At 41.2% G+C, this 26,381-nt stretch overlaps 1 protein-coding gene across 1 annotated transcript in view; it reads right to left on the bottom strand.

Moving 5' to 3' along the window:
* Positions 1–26,381, bottom strand: part of dym (dymeclin) — a 54,433-nt gene that overhangs the window by 10,871 nt on the left and 17,181 nt on the right. Inside the window, exons 9-16 of the mRNA XM_080477706.1 lie at positions 24,134–24,319; positions 23,814–23,992; positions 22,229–22,354; positions 22,007–22,120; positions 21,820–21,914; positions 18,285–18,384; positions 4,604–4,786; positions 1,360–1,473 (exon numbers count right to left, since the gene is read on the bottom strand). Coding sequence (XP_080333832.1) covers positions 1,360–1,473; positions 4,604–4,786; positions 18,285–18,384; positions 21,820–21,914; positions 22,007–22,120; positions 22,229–22,354; positions 23,814–23,992; positions 24,134–24,319 — 1,097 coding nt within the window. The remainder of the gene's footprint in view (positions 1–1,359; positions 1,474–4,603; positions 4,787–18,284; positions 18,385–21,819; positions 21,915–22,006; positions 22,121–22,228; positions 22,355–23,813; positions 23,993–24,133; positions 24,320–26,381) is intronic.

Genomic DNA, 26,381 nt, shown 5'->3' with positions numbered 1-26,381 from the left:
ACTCGACTTGGTTTTCCAGAGAGAAACAAATATCCTTACATCTTCTATATATCTGCCCCCCCACCCCCACCCCGCAGGCTCGACTGATTGAGACACCAATACTCTTTTTATGAGTAATTACCAACTTATTGGTGATTCCACACAACATTAATCTAACCTATGGATTTTCACAATGGGGGCTGAATGGCAGAATGAGCTCATAAGATGAGGGGAAGCACGAGGTGGAGAGACAGCTGTATGTTTGAGCGATGGTACTATCAAACGGCGGTGACTTCTCCCAGAGGAGGCATTGCCCAGATTTTCTTTTCGCTTCGCGTCACCCTGCAGAGCTGGAACAGCACTCAGATGGTGGGGCGTCATCGTGAGACTCCGCGGCGCTTCTCTGCACAGAAGCAAAGACCGGCTGTCCGCTCGTGGCCAAACGCAGTGACGATGACACTCAAATTTGATGACAGATAGTCATCACGGAGACACGCATTCGCGAGCGACACACGCGCACATTCCCTCCGACTGCGTGAGCTCCAGGTACGGCACTTTCCTGAAGGACGCGAGAGGGTTATCCACACGGCTCCATGTGTAATTCTCCAGCGTTACGCTCGACCGCTACATTAGCGCTCCGAGGTGCTGACTTGAGAGTGAGACAGAGAGCACATGGACTCGCGGCTGTGCGCCATCCCTCTTCCACATCGGCTCGCGAGACAAATGCCTTGCAGCCAGCCGCCAAGTATAGAACATGAAACACATGATGAAACATGCAATTAAGAGCTTCTGTGCTGGTGAGGAGTGGAGTGTGGAGACTGCTGGTTACATATTTCCTCACTGATTAATGGAGGAGCATTCGGAGGGGAGGGGTTAGCGAACCCGCCAGGAGTGTTGGGTAACGAGGCAGGGAGGCAGATTTATGTCGCCCACCCCTACCCCACACCCCTTCGCCGATCTTATGTGCCCATGACAAAGTGCCCTCTAGCCCCCCGTCCCATCTCCTTGAAATGTCATTACATGTTCGTGTGGAGCAGGCCAGCAGAGATGGAAGGAAGATGGGCATTAATGCTAATGAGAATTGGGCTTTGGCCTTTTGTTTGAAGTCCCGATGGGTCCTTCCATCTTTTCTCTAGCCCCACTCCATACTCTTATCCCGAACCTTTCCCTCATTCACCTGTTCACAAAAACTAATTCTCTTGCTTCAATATCCCCTGGACCAATTTGCCAAACCCTGCAGTCTTTGACAACAGATTGTACCCTCTGCACATGCATCTTGCTGTCCAATGAGTGCCACTCCTTTTGTCTTCAGACAGCCTCATGTTTCAAGCCTGCTCGTCGCCGCTCTCTCCCGCTCCATCTACTGTGCGACTGAATTACCTTCAGCCTGTCTGTCGGCAGCGCCTGGGCTCCTTTCATGATGACCTCCTGAACCCTCTCGACGGAAAGGTCGCTTCCAGCTTGCTCCAGACGCTGACTGAAGAAGCCGATCACCTAAAGGTCGCAGAGGAAGAAACAAACTATCACAAATTTGGTAATTGTAACATTAGAAAATCCCTGTTATTGAAACAGACATCACTAAAGCACATTTTCTTTGAGGTTGGGTCTGTTATCTGTTGAGTTAAGTTTCGTTACGGAAATTGTTTTTGTTTTTATATCGGAAGTGAACTGGATACACCAGTCGGCACACGCAGTCTTTTCTTGTGTTAATGCGTCATCAATTTCTGTTTTAAATTTCTAAACTTGGATTAAAATAGAAAAAATATTTGAAACCATAATTTTTTTTTTTTTTTTTTAACTCGTGTAAAAGCTCGGAATAACTCTGAAACGTCAGTAAAATTATCTTAACGGAATCTTAACTACTATCATAGTTCTCCATCATTCTCCAGTCTCTGTGTAGTAAAACGGATGAAGCAAAGAATGACAAAGATAAATTACTGTGATTATTTTACACTCGTTTGAAGAAATTAGGTTTATTTTCTTATTTTCCAACGGTAAAGACACATGCCTATTTATCCATTCAATAAAAAGGAAGATCCAGTGAAAGAAAACTAAAGAAGTAACTTCCAGGATTCTGTCAAGTATCCACCAATGAACCAATACTAAAATTTAAGTACAAAAAAGATGTACAGAGATTTGTAGAAGACAAATATCTGTATTCTAAATAAATACACTTGTTGATGTCCCGCATTAAACATTAACTGTTCTTTCTCATTGTATCTAAGAATTAGTCAGTAATATGAGCATTCGCCGGAGAACTGCGGAATTTAGCGTTTCTCCTGTTGGAAACTGCACACGCAGGCCCCAGAACCCATTAGGGTTTCATGTGAACACCGAGTACAATCACAGAGCTCTGTGACTCCTCTAATCCCACAGTTTGGAGCTGTCACATTAATATTGCAGCAGCCACACCCAATATGATGACACTGGGTGTAACATGGAGATCCAAGAACAAAGTGGCATCATGCTACATGTCAAGACCAAAGAGAGGGGGATACTCTGTAAACAATAACACTGATGAACATTCAGAGCTCGTAACAGCATAACGTCTGAGAGTAGTCCTTGTTAAGCCTATGTAACTACTCTTTAACAAGCTTGTTTTGATATGTTTGATTTCAGACATTTCAGACAACATTTTGTAAAATCAGCCAACAGCCAATTAGATGTACGCATGGGCTGTCATGTGTCCTAGCAACAGTATGTCATTCTAAAATGGAGCAGTGTTTAATGTAATTATATATATATTAAAAAACAAATAAATGTAATGGCAAACAGTGGAACACTTGCAAATAAGCAGAAAAGATAAGTAAATAAGTAAAAAAAAAAAACTAAACAAAAAAACAAACAAAGATGAATCATGCCCTTTTGGTCATAGGACACAAATTATAAATTCAACATTGGGTTTCTTCAACATGTTTTATCTCACTTGAAATAAGCACTTCAGTGGAGCTCAAATTATCTGATGCCTTCTGGGTTTAAGCTCAAACATGAAATCAAGCAAACAGTATTTTGTGCTTTCACTGCAGTGCTCGGGTCTTCCCCGGAGAAATGTTTGATGTTTGATAATTAAAAAGCTTTAGATTTTACTGATTGTTTTTAATGTTTGTTTTTTTTTTTTTGTCAAACCAACAGTGAAAAATGCTTCTGCAGGCAATGTTTTCCCTGCTCATGCCCCATGGTTGCTTTAGAGAATTCAACACACCACAGCGCATGCGAGCTTCAGTGAGTGTGTGTGTGTGTGTCGGTGGGTGTGCGTGTGTGTGTACATCTATCTAATACTAATCTCTTCATTAACTCTGAAGGCCTCCCATATGGGGTTAATTTAGAGGAGCAAAAAAGCAGCCTCTCATCCTGAATCTTGTGCTCACACACATGGATTTGTGAGCGCGGGGAAGGCTTCGGAGAATAGCCTTAGGGAGGCTGACTTAACCGAGGGATTCTAGCTAGCATGCCTCCCTCATACTTATGGATAACAGCAAAGCCCATGGCAATGTATGCAGCAACCCCCATCCCTCGCACATACACACTCATGCACACCAAAGCTTCCTTTCCTCCTCGACATGACTAATACGGGCATGAATGACAGCTTTCTCTTTCACTGTCCCTTCCTCCCTATGAACCGCACACTCTCAATGAATTTTTGAGATGGAGCCTCTTGGCACAAAGGGCCTGATTAATTCATCGATACTACTTAAGTTCACAGGGCCAAGTGTGCCATTCACTCAAACTGCACACTGGCTTAATGATGCACTTCACACGTGTTGCAGAGGAGTCTGAATTCTCTTAACCCTCTCCAGCAGAGAGGAGCGACATTGACAGAAAATCTTTAGAATCTGTGCAGTAAATATAATAAATCAGCTAACAGCATGCAATAAAGAGCCATTAGTCAAACCTGTGTTTAGATCAAACAAGAAAAAAACAGAGAAACATTTTCTTCCCGTTTATGCTGCATCCAGCATTTCTAATTCTCCCGAAACATGTGAACAGATGGCCTATTGAACACTTTTACAACTTTATAATGCGACACATCGGAGCTGTGTATTGGACCTTGATGTACTCATGAGATTATTGTGTATTTTTACCAGCGGAGCTCTTGATTGCGTTTAAAGTGTATAAATGAACGAAAACAAAGGCAGGAATGCCTCCATTGTGCACACAAACAAAGGCATTCTGCAAGGTGACAGGGATTCCAGCGTCTGTCAGATCTTACATTGGGTTGATTTAAATCTCCGAGCCTCTGGGAGGCGTTACAGGAGTCTCCGGAATAAAGTCGCCAGGTTTCAGGAACAGCTTTTCCCCTGACGGCTGTCTTATTCCTGAAGTTTGTCTGCATATGATACATATTGTGCATATTGTATTTACTGCAGCATGAAGCACTTCCTTTCAGGTGCAATACGGATTTTGATGATTTGTGTGGCACATGCAATGACAAAGGTGAATCTGAATCTTATGTTGGGTCTTTGCTCTGGTTCAACTGAATTGCATTCCCAAAGCCACATGGCTTTATCAGTTCATGATGTTCTTTGACTAGACAGTCTCGTCAGGAGAACAGTGTAAACTGATGCAACACAAGTTTTAAGTCACGGATTCTGGGTGACTGTTGGGAGGAACAAAGCATACTGACCGTGTCGAGGTTCTGCATGATGTCCTGGAAGGACGGATGCGTCCTGAATTGCTCGAAGAGCTCCCTCTTGTAGAGTAGCGCGTACACCAAGTTGGGATTGTGGTGTAGAGAGTTGCACAGGCAGGAGTTGATGATTTCCAGCATCATGCGGATAACCTCCTCAATCACATTTAGATCTTGGGCCTGGAGGGAGAAGAAGGATGTAAAGGTTAATTGGTTTCCCACAACACTGATTTTACTTATTATGGGGCTTTTTTTTGCACTTCTTTTTTTTTTTTTTTTTTATATAATTATGTCCTGATAGAAAGACCATCAAGGGGAACGAGAGATGGAAGAAATGACAGAAGGAAAGGAAGGACGCTGAGGGGGGTAAAAGGGGAGGAATGTCAGCCAATATCGAGAGCCAGAGGTGAACCTGCGAGCTGGAGATCAGGTCACATTGCAGTTTGCTTCCTCTAGGGGCTGAGACGAGTGACAGGTGACAGTATAGGAGGAGAGTGGTATAGGACTCTGGAGTGAAGGATGTAGCCGGTTGAGTGACTAACATGATGAGTTATTTACAAAGTTTCCCATACTAAAGCAGGCAAACAATGCCCCACAAACCGGTAAAGAACGGGAACATGCATGCACAAATGTGCTGTAGTCATAACAGCTGAAACCTAGAATATATGCCGAGAAAATAGTTTGACATGTGAAATATATTCAGGAAATGTGGCTGGTTATTTGTGTCAAACAAAGTTGAAATACCAACAGTGTCACATTGAGTAAAAGATTGAGCAAATCCATGGCTGTAGCTAAGATGAGTGTATGTTACAGCTGCTCCTTTTTGGGATCGACACAATATTCCACAGTGAGTCTAATTTGGCCAGCCTTTATCGCTTGACCCAACGTAATGATTGAAATACAGTTGAGTGCAATAAAATCCACGTGCTAGTACATAAAAGGTTCAATATTTAAAACACCATATCTCGTGAGTTTTATTCTTTCAAACACTGATGTTAAAATAAGAAATAATCTTTTGTATTGTATTTGTGCTCAATTGGTATAAAGTATTAAACGTGTAACAGTCATTTTCTTTGCCAACCGAGTCAAACACATTGGCGTGAGCAGAGTCAAAAAGAGCAGGAGCGCCAAAGAATGACAAAAATCATCAGCTGCGGACAAAAGCAGTACCAATCAGTATGCATTTCTCCATAAAGTACACACATTTTTACCACCCTCCATCACATCGGTTGGCAAATTAAACAAATCTATGGGAATGCCCCAGTTTAATTTTTTAGATTGCGCCGACTCATATTCTCAGTTTATGGCAGTTTGTGAAAAAAAACTAAACAAAACCCTAAAGCAATGAGAAAGATGTCAGTTTTTAATAAGATTAATCAAGAAATGAGGTTAAAGATAGATTCTCTATCTGGCATAGTCAAAATCCAGTCACTTCAGCTAGTAAGTTGCATTTAAACAGCACTTTTCACAGACATCACCAAATGCCTCAAATCAATGTGAAGCATGTGCCTTAAAAGTGCTCACCAGTTTAGGTTAAAAAAAATTTTTAAAATTCAACTTCAGTACCAGCGATCAAAGACAAACACACAGCAAAGACGTATTTGTTCTGAAAAAGACCCTTTCATCTTTGCTCCAGATCTCAACATCAAAATGTTCAGTCTCATCAGACAATTTGCTCTAAATGCAGAAGCCGTAGTTTCAGAACAAAGATGCTATCATGAGCTGTTCTTTGGTTAGTGCGTGTTGAACAATGTGTCTGCAAGATAGACGGACAGACGCCACCATGACCAGAGCACGCCTTGATTGGCACGCTCGGCTGTGGAAGACGCACAAAGAAAATTGCAGAGACTGTGGAAAAAGGAATAATCTTTAATGAGATTACAAAAAAACAACAGGCAGCAATGAATTGGCCAGCACAGTTCAAGAAATGTTAACCAGCCTCCCCGTGGTGTGACAACTGTGCTCACAAATTCTATCATGGACTCATGGTATTACAGATAAGATCCTGACATGATGCAAGTTTCCATCCCATTCTAAAAATACAAAAAAAATAAATAGCACCAAGAATAATCTCAATACAGCCGAGTGCTGCCTTCTTAATGGACATGAGGCAGTACAGTCTCCTTTTTGATTTCACTTGTCAAAAAATTGGAGCAATACAGCAAGTGCCTCACATTTTGGTAAAATTTATCGGACGAGAATTTATAAAAGTGTAAAATTAGTGGCTAAGAAGCTTAAGAAATAACACTAGCTGCATTGTACTGGCTTTAATCTACAAACAGTACACAGTGTCCATGTCGGGCGACACCGAGCCAGAGATCTGACTGGTCAACAGCTAAGCTGAGCTGAGACAACAAAATGTAGACTCGCAGACTCAGAACGCAGGAGTCAAGAACATTCAAAGCAGCTTAGCCAATGCCACGGAGTTCTAATGAAATCAGTCCAGTGTAACGCACGGCAAAGATTATGTGACGGGTTTCACTGCTGATACTGGCGGCATATGATTAGCCGGCATCACAATGAATAGATGTGTGTCTCGTAGCGTGAACATAGATACAAGTACAGGACGTGGACATAAACAAGATAACGCTGGGAAAAAAACAAAAAAACATTATGTAACAGACGCAGGTTTACAGAAAATTATGTCTACTTGTAAGTTCACCTCAGTCAGCTGGTCAAAACTTTAATCACCATCTTGGGTTTACGGGAGACGTCGCCAGAGACGGGACTGATCTGCATCTCCCCGTGAGTTTATATTCTGCCGCACTACCAACTGGAAATGAGCAAAGTGTATTCCCCTGAAAGTATTGTAAATCCTGTAAAATACATTAATATAAGGTGCTGAGCAAGACAGTTTAATCTTTAATGCATATGAATTAGTCAAGCTTCATGATAAGAAAAGTGTCTCTTCTGCACTATTGGACACATTTCAAATTCCAGAAAAAGTAATAAACATTCATAAAATTAGGCTCCTCTATGAGATAGAGGGGCTTTTAGGTTCTTAGTGGTCAAACTGGTGCTTCTGGATCCAAGGAAACCAAGGGTTTTTTCTGACAAACACCATTGTTCTCATGATGACCTGTTTCGACAGAGTTTTCAAGAGCAGATTTGATGCAGCAAACCCAGAGTGATATCACAAGCCGATTGGGAACTGAGATTCCACCTCCAATCTGGGCTAACCATCTGTAGCAGAACTGCATGTGGTAGCATTTTATATTCCATCTTCTGTGCCCTGCTTTGGAAACAAGTTCTTATCTTATAAATAACTTTGCTCCCTGTGTGGTTCTTTTTTTTTTTTTTAAATGTGTATATATTGTGGTCATAAGCCCCACACACACACCCACACACACACACCTGAAAGTAGCCAGGGGGATTAGGATCATTTTAAATAACTGTCTTCTGTTGTGTACTGACCATGAATTACGCATGCAACACAGATGCAATAATGTAGTGCATCGATTTCCACAAGCTGGCAGACGAAGGTGTGTGCAGCTTTAACATGCAGACGTGAAGAGGCGAAAGCAGGAGAGTCAGTTATAATGAGGATTGATTGTGCGTCTAGAAGCAGAGGTGGCTCTCTGAGCTCAACTCCAGTTCTCAGCCAGACCTGCTCCATTCTGTTCCGCCGTGGCAGGCCATAATTAGACAGAAGGCAGGGACGGATTCAGGGGACAATTGAGTGGGAGGAAGAGGGGGCAGAGAAAGGAAGACAGCGATAAAAACGGGAGTGTAGGAGATGAGAGTGTGGGGGTGAGCTGATGGAGAACACGGAAAAAGAAAAGACATGTGCGGGAAGGGAAGGCAGAGTAGGAGTGAGGGATGCCTAGTGTGTTTGTTCTCCAGCTCTGCACCCAGCTTAATGAGATTAGTCTGGCAGGGAAAAAAAATGCCACACTGGGGAATTCAGGTCACATGAAAATAGGCTAGCTAGACGTCTGCCTGGCCCTGTGTGTATGTTTGTCAAGTGGATGAGATTAAGAGGTCCATGGACTACTTGAAACCCAGACAGGATTTAAATATCTTACCGGCTCCTCCTCTAGCTCTTCCACTCCCTGTTCTGTCCTCCTGCACTTGTTTTCCCCCAAAATGTACCCTCCGACAGTCAGAAAACCCCAGATATGTGTTTGTTTGAATGCATAAAACTATTACTGCAATTCCCTCCCCTCTGTCTCTCCCCCTGTTCCTCTTCTTATCGTTCCCTCCCCTCTGCTTTTTCTGCTCCTTCTCCTGCAGTCATGTGCTATTTTCCAACCTCCAGCATTGTCATTTAGTCACAACCTCTCACGCTGCTATTTAATGTCTTCTCTCCACCCAGGAAAATACAGGCCTCAGACATGAGCTGTATCATTAGTCTCAATGATCCTGTCCCATTTCACTTGTTTTACCATTCACCCAACACACACGCCAACTGTAGCAGCGTGAGTGTGAGAGAGCGAGAGTTCTACTGCCAATTCTTCTATAGGCTGGACCAAATGTGTTATGTCTACAGGTTTGTTTAACCTCTGCCATGCTACCGACTACTGAAGTGATGAGGCTTTGGCAAATGCAATCTGCGACGAGGAAGGACACACGCGAGTGTGTGTCTGGCCATCCTATCATACCCACGCATGTTTTTATGCAAGTGTTTGTGTGTGCGTATAAGTGTGGACAAGGGTGTTTAGAGGCACAGACATGTAAATCCCTGTAAAGTAGGAGCTGGCATCATTAAACCAATAGCTTAGTGATTCCCTGGCTGGCCCCGCTGCTGACTGCAGGCTGTTGCAGGGCAGACAAACCAGACATATTAAGAAAGAGGACTGACAAAGACAAAAGGAGCACAGATACGAAATAGACACACAGAAAAAGGCAGACCAAAGGAGTGACAAGCCACACCTCAAGACCCAGACCTGCATGAAACCTGTTTGCGGTGACAGAGCAGAAATATTTCTAAGACTTTATAGACAAAATACAGCAAGGAAAAAAAAAAAAAAAAAACACTAAGCGGATGCAGGTTCAAAAACTTACAAAGACTCAAATCAAGAACTTTAAAAAAGCAGGGTTTAATAAGAGGTTGTGAAGGGAAAAAGGTGCCACATGGACAGACAGAGAGGGTCAGACTGGCTGAGCAGCAGCAGCCTGCCCTGTCTTTTGGGAGTTTTTTAAATGGGTCATTGTCTGACCTGCATTATAGTACCAAAGCCATGTCATAATCATACCATTTTGTAGAGCGCTGTGGCCGGGTCAGTCTCTCATTACCACACAGCCTCACACACACTCTGAAGAGTACATACATACTTTCAATTAGGCAGAAGACTGCTTGACCTCCGAAAACAACTGCAGTATCAACACACTTTGCCATTTTAGGTCTCAGATCGGTCCAAAAAAAGCAAATGTAGCATCACCTCTGCATTCCCGTCACGGTGGAGGAAAGGTCAAGATTATTTGCAGATTCATATCTCATTATCAGTTTAAATAAGCATACTACTTCTCGGGAGACTTCTCCGGCTAACAGTGGGAGCCATGGGTGGGGAGTGGAAGCAAAACAGCAGTAACGTCGACGATGACGGGAGCAATAGTGATTAAAAAAAAAAAAAGAAAAAAAGAAAAGATGATGCCAACAGCTGCAACGGCACTCTGGCAGATAGGTGGGCAGTGCTAATTGATTTGCTATGAGGTGTGCAGTGTGTTGCAGGGGTTCCATCACGGAGAGACCAGGGCGCAGCAGGGGGGCCCTAATTACCATTTGGAAGCAGGCAATCATTAGGACCCCAGAGCACCTGCTGCCTGCAGGGGTGGCACTCCTACTGTCCAAGAATAGATACAGAAAGAGGCAGAGAGACAGACAAAAGAAGATAAGAGGACAGACACATTGAGAGAGAGGCTAACAAGTAAACTAACAACTAGCTCTGTCATATTTTTCTTTTTTTTTTTATCTACTGGGCAGGTGAAGAAAAAAGAAACATGAGAGACCACAGAAAGGGGGGGCTATGCTGCTCTCCACGCTCAGCAGGATACAGACTTAATGAGAGTTACACAAGGAAACAGATTTATAAGTCGGAGAAGAGAACATAATGAGCTACTTAAAGACTGGTAAAAAGGTTAGAGGTTACTTGTAATATGTGATAATAGTATGATTTAATTCACAAGAGATGTCGCCATTTAAATCGTGAGTTTAGTTTATTTAGTGCAGCTGACGACCCTCCTCTGGCACATCTTACAATAAGCCGGTTTCTAGACAAACATTTCTTCAAACGTCTGCAGGTGAATTCTGAGAATGATTGGCGAGTATTAAGGTTCTTCAGCCGCCAAAATCCTGTGCACAGACGGTTACAAAGAAGTGGTTCAATACGAAAAGTCAGCACCAGCAACATGCAGGTCATCACTATGCTCAGCACTAGAACATGTTTTGTGACTGAGGGAGGAAACCAAAGTACCAAGAAAAAAAAAAAAAAAAAAAAAAACACAAATGCACAAAGAGACAATGCAAAATCTTCACCGAAAAGACCAGGCTCAGGTGCTTGTCACTACATTACGTTTTCAAAAAATTACTTATATCAATTAATGCTGATGCTAAAAGTATAGTAGAGTATGATTTTCTAACTTCAGTGTCACGACAAGGAATTTGCAGATTCACCACGCTATCTTTTTCAGCAAAATGCATTCCAACTTATTATGATCTTTAAAATGCAATAAACTAAAAAAAAATGTAAAGCAGGGATGGGTGACGTTGATCATGCGAGGACAACAAACATTTCATCCTCAATAGCCAAGGGCCAAAATGTGACCGAACGCTTCTGTCACAAAGATGTCTGATAACTTTTCCAACTAATCCGATAATGAATATCATAAAAACAAAAGGAACTAAATCTATGTGTCTAATCTAAGTTTGAAAACCAAAATGCTTTTGTGTATTCAGTGTTTTCGGCCAGCAACTACCGAACAAATCTGGAGGTGCATGTGATGATGTCCGATATTGGATTTAGAAGAGTTTAGAAAAACATATGAAGGAAATACAATTCTGAAGAAGAAAGTCTTTTCATGGTGTGAGGATGTTATTGCCCCTGACAGCTTCTCATTTGGCTACTGTAAAATCTTCAAAGACACCAGAGGTGTATTTACTAACAAATAGATTGATGAGCCTGTAGAGTATCCAGACCCTCTGATACAAATTTTACTATAAAACCCTTCTGAAATCATAAAATCTAAAAACACAAACACAATTCTGCTTAGAAACAATTACAGTGAAATCAGGATTAGCTTGGTGCACGCTGCTGCAGAAGTACGTCATTGAGCAACCCTCATACTGTATTCCTGCACTGCATAACACAAGTTTAAACCTTTAACGGCAAAAACATACAAGCACATGATAGGAAACGGTAAAGTATCAACAGTCTTTTCCTTCCTCATTTGTTTTGCCGTCTCTTCCCTCCAGTTATTTTCATTCAAAATGACAGGCAGCTCCCACTGTGAGCCCTCGAACCTCTGAGGGGAATAGTAATGTACATCAGGTGGGTGGTGGTTGGCAGGATGGGCTCAACATTGAAGGGCAATAAGGAAAGTGACAGGATAATACAACATTCCTACTTCAATCAATCACTTCCTGCTTTCAGGTAAATGCTGTTTGAAGTGAGACAATGATCTCTGCCCTTCTACATGACAGCTTACCAGAGTCTTGATCAGATGAGACATCAGAGTGAGACCAGTTTAAAAAAAAAGGAAAAATGTGAAGAATAATTCAAAAACGCATGAGGCTGGTGATTGTGAATAAACAGAACAAATCGGTAAAGACAGAGAAACACTTTTTTTGTGAAACATTTCCCTCTTATTTTCCAGCAACGCAAAACGTTCGGGGAGTACTGCAAAATAACAGCAGAAAATGAGGCGTTTGGGATTTCAAATGAACCAAAGAAGAATGTCCAACGCAAACGCCGATGCTTCACGACTGTAGTCATCTTCAAAGACACATGTTGTAGTTATCTCAGGGATACAACAGCATTAATGGATGGCTGTGGATTCAACAAAATCATTTTGTCGGTCTCAAAAGAAAGTGGCAAATTCCTGAAAGCCCTGACAATAAACAGGAGGCATAATGTTTATTATCTGTTGATATATCCGCGGGCTCTGCTTTTCCACTAAACAAGAGGAATGGTGCTCCAAAGCTAATGCATGTGTCTACTCTGGCTATTAAAAAGAGATCACAGATTGTGACTCAACCAGCACACGTAAACACATAGACAGGGTGGTCCAACATGCTTCTGGCTCTGCGTGCATGTTTGTGCGTGTGTGTATGTGAACCGGTGTTCATCACTCTTGCGGGGACTTAAATCTGAGGGTCCTAAATTACGGAGAGTCGCTTCCCTTGTGTGGACGAAATGTTAAGTGATGAGCAGTTTTTAAACATCAGATTGAATCTGGGTAAAGTTGAGGATCGTGGTTAGTATCAAGTCAAGTAGAATAGTTATGAGTGGTTGACGGCTACAGCGAGTCTAAAAAAAAAATTAATGTAGGTCAATGCAATGTCCCGGGAAAATAATGAATACACGCCCAGTGCGTGTGTGTTTTCCTGGAAAATGTGCAACAGTAAACAGAGTAAGAGGCAGAAAAGTAACATTACCATTACCACTGGCTGAGAGTATAAACATTGACACACAATCCAATGCAACACAATGCAATGCAGGGCATCACCACAGCACATACTTTCTTCTTTTCTATGTTTGTATGTATAGGCACATACTGCATGTCACTGCACATGTCTCAAAGGAGAAGAAGAAGAAGAAAAAAACATCTGCAATCAGAGGTGCAGAGGCTGCAAAGAGCAACCACGAGGCCTCATGGGAGCTGCCCTGCTTGGACTGGGAGCCTCTGGATGTTCCCTGGAGGGCTGGAGGGGCCCTCACCCTTCACTCTTTCTTCCCTGACACTAACCAGATACAGCAGCACAAACACATTCAGGGATGCGTGCGTGTGTGTGTGTGTGTGTGTGTGTGTGTGTGTGTGTGTGTGTGTGTGTGTGTGTGTGTGTGTGTGTGTGTGTGTGTGTGTGTGTGTGTGTGTGTGTGTGTGTGTGTGTGTGTGTGTGTGTGTGTGTGTGTGTGTGAGAAAGCGAGACGACGACCCAGAGGCAGACATCAAGAGCGAGGGAAGAAAGCATAGGAGAAGACAGAGAGCTAGGGAGACATTAACACCAGAGCAGAATGTGCCTAGCTTTAACCCACAGCTTAGAGCATTTGACGACGTTTTTTTTTTTTTCTTTTTTTTTTTCCTTTTCATATCCTCTTCTTAGTCTCTCCCTCGTAAAGAGAGCAATTACATGTCCGGGACAATCCCACATTAAACAAACATTAGTTCTTTCTCCAGAGCCAGACCGGCCAAATTACATTGTTTCCAGATGCCTGTCACAAAAACACACTTACACCCACTCTCAGCTCGCCTTATGTTGTCCTCCACTTTGCTCCTGCCTGCTTCTCCTCCTTTTTCTATTGTTCTTATTCTCTTCTTAGATTTTGCTCCTCTTTATATGTCCCTGTAGGTCCCTAAAACTTAAAGCAAGGGTTTGTGAACAACACCAGAGGAGTCTGTTTCCAATTAGACTGCCACATCCACGAGTACCGGAGGAGGAGAGGAGGGCCAGTGATGGAGGAAACAAAGGAGTCGGCATAATAAGACAGCAGTCCCTCCTTCACATGTCATATCTTTCAAACCAGTGACGGCCGTGGCCAGTGCATTAGGTCATTATAACTGAGCAGATAAGAAATGCAGTGTACGAGGTATAATGGGAATTTTCTTTCAAGAAGAATACTAATGAATTCGGGTGGCGATAAATGACGAGTCAGCTAATGTTGAACTTGTAGATAATATTTGCAACCATTTACTTTGGTACCAAATTATCAGCTTTTCCATTTAACATTTAATTTTATTTTTTTTAATGACAATCTCATTTTAATGTGGACATTAAAATGTCATATGAATTCAAAATGCATGAAATATTCAAAGATAGTTTATGTTCTCCTCAGTGATAGGTAAGACAATTCCTGGACATGTCCCTACAAAACAAATACATCACACATATTCACACCGACAGGGAATTCATAGTGAACAATTGACCTCAAACATGCATGGAGAACATGCGATCTCCACTCATGGACAAGCTCCCAAGTCTGAACTTAAATCCTGGAACTTCTAACTGCTAACCACTACACAACCGTGGGGACCATGTAATCCATCTAATCCAAATGCTGAGGAGCACAGCAGCCAGGAAAAAAGGGAGTAAGCGGTGCATCATATATTTGTTTTTAACCTAAAAGAAATAAGTGTAGGATAAATATAATTTGCTTTATTAAAAAGCACTTTTAGACGTGAATCCGCTGGATGTGTACTGGAGACAAACTAAATGTATATACAACTTTTGTGACAGTTGTAGACTTTATATAAAGACTTAACATACATATGAAATAAAAAGCATCTAACTCGCACAAGAATTTGTTTTTCCAAACCGCCAAGCCATTTACAATTATCTCAAAATGTGAAAATCACAAAGCTGTCCGACATTTAACCAAATATTACTGATTGGTGTGAAATAAAGCATGTGCAGCCTGAAAACCAGTGGCCAAGAAGAAAACCCTCAAAGTTCTTTTGTATATTTTCACGGACATAAACTAAGTATGTTTTGGATTGTACTGTGGCAAACAATGCCAACGTGTGTGGTTGTGATTTTATCTATTGAATCATTAATCAAAGTAATAAAAGAAGAAAAGAAGTGGGTAGGAGTTGTTCCTTTGTGCAAGTTGAGTGTGCCTGGGTATGCGTTTGCTTTTACACAGTTTACACATACATTTATATGCGAGTCCACTTTTGTATAACATTATTGCTGTCAAATAAATACATGACAGAAATGAACGGCATTATTTATTTAGCTCTCTTTTATCCAGTAAGACAAGACGCAGTGTCGGGTAAGTATCCCGGCACTAATGTGTGGCGCAAACACACAATTTAGGAGGGGCTGTAACACTCTACAGCCTAAAGGTGTATTCACATATGGCGCTCCACCTCATTATTGTGTTTCTACTGTACACAGTTGTGCTGTGGAGCAGCGGTGGAAGCAAAGCACCTCCTTTTGAATGTTAACATGTTCATAATTAGCAGGCGTAATGTTTACTAAGATAAACAATTTAGGTTAGGGGGTTTTGCGTGCAATCATTTGCCAATTCTCAGTGAACAAACAGACTGAGAAAATGCAGGGTGATCATCCAAGTCATTACTTTTTTCTCTGAGCACAGTACAAAAAAAAATAAAAAATTAAACAGTACACAATGCTGTACTCTCTGACTGACATGTTTCAGTCTCGACCAGGCAGGAAGGACTTTTTTCCTTCTCAAGTACCCTTATCAAACAATGAAAAATCTGAGATGTTTACCACCAGAGACATGAGAAAGGCAGACTGTGCAGTACTGTTAGAGCACACATGACACTCCGTTCAAGACATGATTAAATGCAATATGTGTTGAGTGTGTGTGTGTGTGTGTGTGTGTGTGTGTGTGTGTGTGTGTGTTATCAAAAGGGAAAACAAGCTAAATATGTCCCCTTTCATGAGGAAATGCCTTGAAATTCAAAGTTAACTGGCAGAATCGGATTGTAAACACCAGAACCCTTGTAGACATGGGAACCAATGTCACATTGAGTTAGTATAGTCTAAGCTCAAGGATAACGGTGGTATCAGAGAGGTTGACCAGCTCTGTCTTAAAAAGTCTATGACCCAGACGGCATGTCAGACGCTATTCAAGGAAAAAAACATTGTCAAATTCCCATAAAATAATCATGCTGAAAATCTGTCATCTGCCCTTGAGCAACAGACTGAATCACTCTGAAAAGCGGGAGAGCTATTGACCTCTTACACTACGTAACATGTATTTCTTATTCACCAATATATTCCCTCTGAATGCCTTCTCCTTTGGGAGCAGCTGGCCGGCCCGATAGCTTTAACAGATAATATTTAATCATGGCAAAATAATATGTCTATGTTTTTCTTTTTCCATTTTCAGTTATATATAGTGTGTGATTACACATTTATGTAAATACATGAGAGCATTAAAATAGGCCCGAAGGAAAGAGGCATCAAAACAAAGCTGGATAATTGCATTTTATATATTTCTATGAGTGTTTATGTCTGTCCGTATGCGTCTGTTGGTAAGGGGGCCCCATCAGACAGTCACTACATGGTTGAAGGAGCACTCACATACACTCATGTTTCCACCAACACCTAAGGGCATTTATGGGGGCCTAATCCAAACACATACACACAAATATGATTGTGTACACACACTCATCTAGGACCATACAAATCAGATGAGACAGCCAGACTGTGAAGCAGACAGACAAACCTGGAGGCACAAGGGCTTCGAACGCAAATACGGATGATGACATTTGCCAATAGTTAACAGGGAGTCCTCATCAGGTGTTGCTGCTTGTGAGATGTATTTATAGTTGATAGTACTGGAACATTAGGAATATTGAATTGGAGGTTTAAGCGTCATCACGCGGTTACAAATGTGTGACTGGTAAGATTTATATTTCACACTAACACTAACTTTTCATAGGATATTCTTTATTATTCCGTTGCCACTATGAATTTAAAGTTACACATTCAATTGTGCAATCTCTTACATATATAAATACAAGCTGCCTGACGTTAGTCGCCAAACAATAGACTTTTTGGAATAATATAAAAGAATAGCTCGAGATTAGGTTTGATCACTATGCACATTGACACACAAGGCAGCGGTAATGTCATTAGTTACTTATCCCTGACATGGGGACAGGATGAGCCAGGATCTGACAGAAGACTCGATTGTGAGCACCAGCTGTCACTTTAACTACTGCTTGGTGACTGTGGACTTGTATTAGCAATTTTCAATTTGATTTACATCCCCACCTTGTACGATTTGGTCATCTCACAGCGCTTAACATAATTCGAATTTACAATAACATGTAAAAAAAGAAATCCAACAGCTTCTGTTCAAACAAATGTGAAAGGTAAAAGAAAGACAAAAATACTCATCCGCTTGAGTTTGTTGTAAGTTCATTTAGGTTCTTAAAAGGGAGAGGGTACTCTGAAGTGTTAGTTCTTTATCGCTACATTTTTGGTAGATATGTCTTAGCACATTGGATCTCAAACTGTGAGCTTTAGTTTATTAAAATAAGGCCCTTTGTGGTATTATATCTAAATTGATATAGTGTGTTATTCATTAAACTGATGAAAAACTGGCATTACTATTTACTTTTAAGTCTCTGCTGAAATTTGAAAGCCATTGATGTTTTATTACTATAAAAAAACAAACAATAACAATGGATGCTCAATCACCTTTTAAACATAAATATTTTAAATGTTAAAACTAATTCATGAAAAAAAAAAAAAGAAAAGTGCAAACTCAACTCACTTAATCTCATACTTGCCAAACAGTCACAAACACCCCTGTCAAATTAGTGCTCCTTATCCATGTAGACATAATTTGGCAACCATTAATAAACTTAGTGCAGACGGAGTGTGTGTGTGTGTGTGTGTGTGTGTGTGTGTGTGTGTGTGTGTGTGTGTGTGTGTGTGTGTGTGTGTGTGTGTGTGTGTGTGTGTGTGTGTGTGTGTGTGTGTGTGTGTGTGTGTGTGTGTGTGTGTGCTCGCGTACATGCGTGTGTGTGTTTTACTCACATAGTCTGGCAAGGCTGTGCTGTCTCCCTGTCTGCCTCTCAGAGACTGTGTTGCCTGCTCCAAAACCTTGTTGTGCTTTTTGGAAAGCAAAGCAAATAAACTGCAGGGGAGACACAGAGAGAGGGAAAGGAATGAAAGCCCTGGCAGATGAAGACTTGTGCACTTCAATCAAGACCAGAGAGCCTGAACTCATAGTAGTTACACTTTACATGTTTTTCAGTAATGCTCCATAAATACAGTGAATAGTGACCTTTATTTACGACAACTGGAGAAAGAAAGCCTCTATTTATGACAGATTATTATTAAAGGTAGTCTTGTTTTGCTTTACTAATGAGGCCTTTAAAGAACAATGAATAACAGAGGCTTGTAAATTGAAAATAAAAGCAAAGTTGGATATACTTTCAGAAAATAAATGTCAACATACCAAATCATGTTTGTTTCACCAAGAATTGTCAATCGCAACTACATTTTGTGACAGTGCTTTTAGTGTTCCCCTGATCTTGTATATGCACATGGTTATTTAAGGAAATCCCCTCTGAGATTAATAAAGTACTTCTATTTTATTCTGTTTCTTTATTTTAGTCCGACATGCTGTGCTGTTTTCTGTGTATATTGTTGTGTGTGACGGGACTTCATGATTGCGCCTGATGGCAGGATGTAGACATACATCACACGTCACTCTGCCTGCTTGAGTGACCTTGGGTCGTAGCAATAGGGCGGCTCAATGCACACATGATGTCCTGTTCACATCACAGTGATTTACATATGTGGCTGCATATTTTTGCCACGTCTGTTTTTGCCGCTGCAGAATTATTGGTGAGCTTGAGCCTTCACTGAAACTTTTAATTCACTTTGTAGTATTTATTGTCTTTAAATTCTGTGATGATCAAGAATGGGAGGGGGAAAAAAATGGCATAAATTAGTGAATGAGAGCAAAAGTCTCTGGAAATCCAGAAACACATAAAGAGCTCTAAGCCCCTCAGAGCTACACATGTCCATCTGCCAGCACTGGCAACACATCGACTCACAGATTCTCCGATATCGTTCTCTATCTGGGATAATTGGTTATAATGATGGTTTTGTGAGCTGCTATGTGGTTTTCAGGCTTAATGTCAAAGGCTCTATTAGACAAAAATACTTAAGGACCTGTGTTAGTGGGTTCCGAGATGGGAGACCACCGACAGAGAACCACCTGGGACGCTTGCCTACAATAACGCACTGTGACCAATCGGTATGTCCATCCGTCCTTTACACAGAGGCACTGATGGACACGGTGAAGGAAACAGCAATACAAAAGATTCCCACAGTGCTTGCATGATCCCTAAATCAGTTATGAGGCTGAGATAATGACGGACATGGCTCACCCGGACGCACTGAAGCCGGAAAGAAGCCCTGTCTCCAGTGGACAGATAGCTCTGTCTTATCTGGACACACAACGTGGGTGGTTGCTGCTCTTCAGAATAAAATGCCATGTCTCCTACATCACATAGGAAACTGTCTGGTTCAGTGATTTCCAAGGTGTGGGGGATGCCCCCACAGAGGGATAAATCTGAAGGTCACTGGATGTCATTATCCTGACTGCTTTTTTTTGCTTTTAATTTCTCAGACGCAATTGTGATCAAATGAAATGTGGAGTGTAAAACTATCTATTATTTCACTCAAACACAGATGGAAAAGAATCAACTGTTTCATGGAGATAAATTGAAAGTTACATTAAAAAAAAAGAAAACCTGAGTGCAACACTAAGTGTAAAGGTTGTGAAAGTCAAAAAGCATTGAGAAAAACACAAGAAGAATTGTGCTTTTAATGGCTGTGGATCCCAACAAATCTGAACGATATTTCTTATGTGAAAAACATTAAGACGTCTGTGAGAAAATGCATGTGCAGCGTGGTTGTTGGAGCAGTAATCTGGGTTCAAGTTCTGAGAGACTCTGAGAAACTTCAAAAACATTTGGTGTCGTTTTTGAGTGGAATAAAGAATACTGTAAGTAGTAATACACCACTATGCATACGGAAAACGTGAATTGATTCAGTTTGAAAAGTAGATATTTTCTGCCGAGGTGCTGATTGATTTAAGCTCAGTTGAAGTCTGATCTTAGAATGGAGCAAAGAGCTCTCTACACAAAACCAGGAAAGGTTTAAGAAGTTTTGTATCCTTCATGAAGAAGCTGATGGAGGGAGGGATTCCTGCCGCTGTTTTAACACATAATTAGTTCTTCAATGATAATAAAACATCACAACAACAATCCAACATCACTTGTTTTCCATTTCACTCAGAAAACAGCACTGTGAAGACTTTTTAGCAAAATATGAATTTTGTTTCCTTTTGTTTTTCTACCAAGAGGTAGTATGAATAAGAAGTGACATTTCTGTTTTTGGAGAGCAACAAACTGCACAACACTGCAATAAACGAAGTCTGTTGTGAGTCTGCAGACCTCTGAGCTGACGAACAAGCTGCAAAAATGGAGAGAGGCGCAATCCAGCAGAGAGGAAATACTGATGATGAACGTGAAAAAATAAGCAACGATGTGTGGTGGCGAGGGTGAATCAACCCAATGCAGCCTTTAAATAAACAGCAGTAGCCACGATTCTCTCTGAGAGTCAATTATGGGGCACAGTTCAGTGCCGTCGAGCAGACATTTGGAAAATCCTGGCAGAAAATTCCCTTTATCTCACAGCCAAGCAGTCAGTTTAGCCGGTCATCTTCATTATTATTATCAACAGACGTGGAGTCAGTGTCTGTGCATCAGTCCCGGACAAACGTGTACGCATTCACAGACAGTGTTCCTTTCTGACTCAAAACAGCAGAGTCACAGATATGGGGAGAGACACAGGCGGGAAGATAAGACAATCCTTGAATGTGCGTGAATGTGTGCACGTCTTTGGGGGAAGGAAACATCCCTTCCTGTGCGCCTGGAGTTAAACGACTATGAATGAGTTGGTATGTGTGTGTCTGTGTGTGTGTGTGTGTGTGGTTTGGCCCCCATCCTCTTCTTCCATCTACTCATGGCCAAACCCTCTCCCTCAATTTCCCTCGTGTTACATAATGTTCTCTCTACAGGCAAAACACCCTTGATACTTTATATCTCAGCATCTTCTTCAGTAACGATTCACCATGAATCATTAAAATGAATGTTTATCCAAGTCGAGTGATGCAGAAGATTCTACAATTTTCTGACGGCCACATTAAAAAGTAAGCAGTATACAAGTGTACTATTCAGACTTACTTTAAGCGTCTTCAGGGAAAAGACCATAAATCCCCGCTTTTATAGAGGGATTGCTCAAATTTGAACAGCATTTGTCCATGACTGCCACATTTTGGTGTCAACTAAACACAAGGCATATCCATATTTAGCTACAAGCTTTAGTTTTATTTTTCTTTAGGTTTGCTGCAGATTAAACCAAATAAGAGCACAATGGCTCCTGGTATAAATAAAGATTTTAGGCCAAATTGTAGGTAGCGGTTGACATATTCCTTCATGGTCTTTTCTGCTGTAGTTGTTTAGTAATCTGTACATTAATGGTAAGACCTCACCTGATTATTCGCTGGGCAGCATACTGGTGGAGACTCCGAAACTGGGCCGACATGTTGGCAAGAGCAGCAAGACAGTTGGTGTGCAGGTATTTATCCTGGAAATAAAGAAATTTGGTTAGTAGGTAGCTTATTTATTAATGCTTTCGTGGCACTGGCAGTCATATTTATGTGGAGTAGGTGGTTTTACCCTCGTCCGGGTCATGTTGAACTGGATGGTACGGATGACTACAAGGATGAGCAAACTGCCCAGTGAAATCTCTGTCAGTGACCTCTCTGTGTACCAAGAAACATTCTTTAATACCTGTAAAGACAGACAGAGGGGGGCAGAATTGGTTTGGACAAATGATAAAATGTATATACTGACATTTGGTGGGATGTTGGCTGCATTTGAGAATGTGCTTCTACCTACCACCTCATGGATGGAACGATTAAAGGCATCGTCCTCCGTGAGGATGAGAAGAATTATAAGGGCCATGTAGACGTGATGGGAATTTCTTTCTTCTACGTGGTAAAGGATCTCAAGGATGGGCAAAACCTGTAATAAAAAATAAGAGAGCTCTAAAAAAAAAAAAATGCATTTAATCCTTGTTGGAAGTCCTTGGACTTCATTTGAACATTAAATTTCAGGGACTGGGCTGCAGCATTGACCGGGGCCGGAGAAATTCACTTTCAACCTGAGGAGGTATTAAAGAGGTCAGATGTGTGGCAAGTGTGTAAGTATTCATGGTTACTATCTATATAAGTAACTATTGGTGAACAATAAAGCCAAGAGCTGGAACACATAGACTGGCTGTATCTTTTATCCTATTGGCAAAAGTTTCTTTACAGGGTAACAAAAGGAATGCTTTGGAAAATGGAGGAGCTCCCTCAGGATCCGGTCACCACAGGGCACATCAGTCTATAAGACTTTTTCATTATTGTAGTGCCTGCTGGTGGAACTTCTGAGTGTTGCACTAATATTTTACCTGTGAATCATCAGTTGTGAGTTTTTTTTTTAACTGATCTTGATCACTTATAAAATAGAATAGTTTTAAATACAGGCCTTATTTTTATGTAACCATGGACGTAAGCGCTGTTGTTTTTCCTATCACTGATGTATGTAAGAAAACAATACATAAATTATTCAGATTTCAATTCAAAATGCATTATTTTAGTGGGAGACAGCAATAAATACAACAGATGGCAAAAGTGATCTGTTAATGACAACAGTTTCCAAACGATTTGCCTCCGAGACACATAATATCAAAGTGAAGGTACTTAGAAGCGAGCATGGTGAGAAATGGATATACACAGTGGCAGGGTTGGCTCATTATGCCGTCGTGTAGTGCTGCTTTATTGTTCAGCAGAGAAAGTGGCTAGACTCATTAAAAGCCCCCCCCCACTTAATAAGCTCAATCTAGATCTGTTAATGATGGTGTTTTATTGATACTATAAATAGGGAGTAGCACAGAAAGGTTATGGGGAGAATTTTAAATGAATGTACACGATGAAGTATCCGGCACATGTTTGGGAGTTGTCATAAATGTATCGAGGTGTGCTACTGCACTTAAGGTTAGCTGCTGTTCGTGCTTCCGTGTCCAATCCAATAAGCCAAAGGTGTGTGAAAGAGCCTCATTTGTGAATGTCTACCACTCCTCTATGTGATTCCATCTGACATGTTGAGTTTCAGATTGATTTCATTCACTAAATGCCCTGGTACATTCACTCTCCTATAAGGAATAACTGGCACTGTCCCACATGGACAGAAAAGCACCAGCTGCTGCTGCATACATCTTGCCTGTTTACTGAGCCATGGCATTGGTCCTAGATGAAACAATTTCATGGCCATACCCAAGTGTGTATGGAAGCACTGCATAATGTGTTTTATTAAGCATTACCCAGTCACACATGGATTGATTCATAGCAGCATTTTTTTTGGGCTTCCACTCGGCAAAAAAGAAAAATGTCAGGCCGGAATAATGAAACCCGAGAGTCCTCATTCCCATCCTACCCACCAGATTGTCCATGTCAGTTCTTGACAGCATGTATGTCCTCATGTTGGCGTTCTGGTGAAGCAGGGTGTACAGCAGTAGCGTAGCCTGGTCAGAGCGTTGCTGCTCACACAGAGCTGTATAGAGACTGTTGAAATTGATCTGGAAAGTGTGAGGTTGCTCCACAGGTAGCGATGATGTGTCTGCACGGGCAAGGATAAACATTGTCAGGATGATTGTCACATCTCGTCACTGTCCTCTGGTAGATGTCAAACATGCAAACAGCTGTCTCAAATTTGTATAGCAGAATCAAACAAACAAATTATCTAATGAGCAAATATTACCTTGTGTATTTCTGAAGCAAGTAATGGCCTGGCGGTAGGGGTTGGGCCAGTCCGGCCCATCTGTCAGATTGGCTAGAACCAGCAGTAACAGAAGGCTCTGATTGGACAATGGTAAGGGGTTGTGCTCCTGGTCTGTCCCAACTTTGCTGCCAGCCCCACCCAATGTGAAGACACTCCACAGGCCACCTGCAGCGAGACAGAAACTCAAGTAGTACACAGAAATAACGCCTTATAAACATGCACAGAAGTGTAATTTCCATTACTTCAGATTTTTGTATTTAATTTAATCTCATATTAACATGCAATAAAAATACTGTAAATAGTATAAATCAGACATAATGTCAGAAAGGACCATTTCACTGTTAAATAATTGCTATCCAACATCATTTTAAATGATACGAGTTATCACTCGTGAAATCAGCTATATATACTACACCAATGAATACTCAGAACAGTGACTGGACAAGCTGAAGGGGAACTTTCTTCATCACAACCGCAATAAATTCCACTTGTGGATATTCTGCAAAGGTCACCAACTGATGATATGTATCCAATTTAAACTACCATGGAAATTGGTGTTGAAAGGCAACAACCACAGTGTCAAAGAAAGAGCAAGCATCTATGCTTTGTAGAAGAAAATATGCTCTCGGAGTCAAATCAGAAAAAAATATATATATATTGACCCATCTCAGTACCACAGAAGAGTGTATTTTCAAAAGCACACATGCAAAGCCACAAAGATCATCCTCAGAGTGGATTGCATCAAATGAGTGTGAAATCAAAATAACAAGGCGAGAAATGGCAGCGAGCATCGCTTTGGAGATCAATGAAAATTACCAGATACAACTCAGTTCACAGGCCATTTGATGTAGGATCAATGAGTACATATGCAGAGAGAAAGAGATACAGCACGAATCATTCATAGGCTCACACATTAAGACAACTGGGATTAAACTTATGCAAGTACATGCACCGAAAGACTGCAGCTTATGCAGACGTGCCATTTTCAGAAGGGTTTAAAGTCAGCCTACAAGATCTGATGGTGGAGATTTTGTATATAAAAGCAGAGGGATAAATTGCAGCCGCAATGCACAAAGGGTATTAACATATGGAGGTGGGAGAAGGCAGGGTTACACCGGCTGCCTGCTAAAAGAGCACATTTCAGCACCTGTAGTATGCCATTGGGAAGAAATGTTGTCAATGACATAAATGAACAAATAGAAAGCTCTTCTGAATGAAATTTCACCACAGCCGTTTCAGGAATTATTTGAATCCCAAATTCATTTAAACTGCTTTCTAAGAAAAACGATTGGCGGCTAAATATTAAAACATTTTACCGATGAGTATGGTTGTAACAACGATCAAGTTTGCTGATTTCTTTACTGTATGAACACAACTTTAAAGTACAATACTGTGTGAACATTTTTGCTTTGCATGAGTACTGCTCGCTGTCGTAATATGGTATTTGATCAATATGACTGCTTTTGGTGCCACTGCATCACTTTGAAGTCAATATTTTAATCCTGTTACCAAACACATGCTTATTTGCATATCTAGTACTTCCAAAGAAACATCCTATTTAATACGAAGTCATGTTTGTCTTGAACCTGACAAATGCAAATCCGATGTTTACTCTATTTTTTGGGGGCCGATATCATCTCGTGAAGGAAATCTCTGACTCTTTAGCTGCTTAAAGCTCTGTTTTGTTCTCGACACAGTTGTTAACCGTGTCTGCTTTTCATAAGCAGGCACTGCACAATAGGTATTTTTCTACCGTCTTCACCGAAGACGGCTTTCAGTTGGAGCTGAGCGGTGAAGCTCCCAGCAATTCAGCTGAACAATGAGCACAGTCTCTCTTTAAACCCTTGTAAAGATGAGGGGACCTGTTGCAAGTGACTCCTTTCACGTTGTCATGTGATACCTTCTTATTATAAGTATATCAATTATAGCCACTTGTCTGTGTTAAGTACACCTCTTTAGGTTGGACTTCAATATGGCGAGCGATCTAAAGACGGAGAACTGCAGCTCTCTGTTTGAACAGAAGGGTAATCGGAGTAGGATTCAGCGAAGATGAGCAGTTTGGTTATCTATGTCGACCTTTTCATAATAGGCATTAAAGTATTCCCATAACTGATGGCTCTTCAGCCATATACTGATTTACACTTCGCTGGGGAGTGAATTGCACAAGAGTATGTGCGGTCATACTGATGTAATCAAGGCCAGAGAGGCCACAATGGAGTCACACACA

The sequence above is a fragment of the Lipophrys pholis genome (assembly GCF_963383615.2).
Source record: "Lipophrys pholis genome assembly, chromosome: 12".
Taxonomy (NCBI): domain Eukaryota; kingdom Metazoa; phylum Chordata; class Actinopteri; order Blenniiformes; family Blenniidae; genus Lipophrys; species Lipophrys pholis.
The sequence above is the reverse complement of the archived record's forward strand: the minus strand, read 5'-3'. Positions and strand labels throughout refer to the sequence as shown.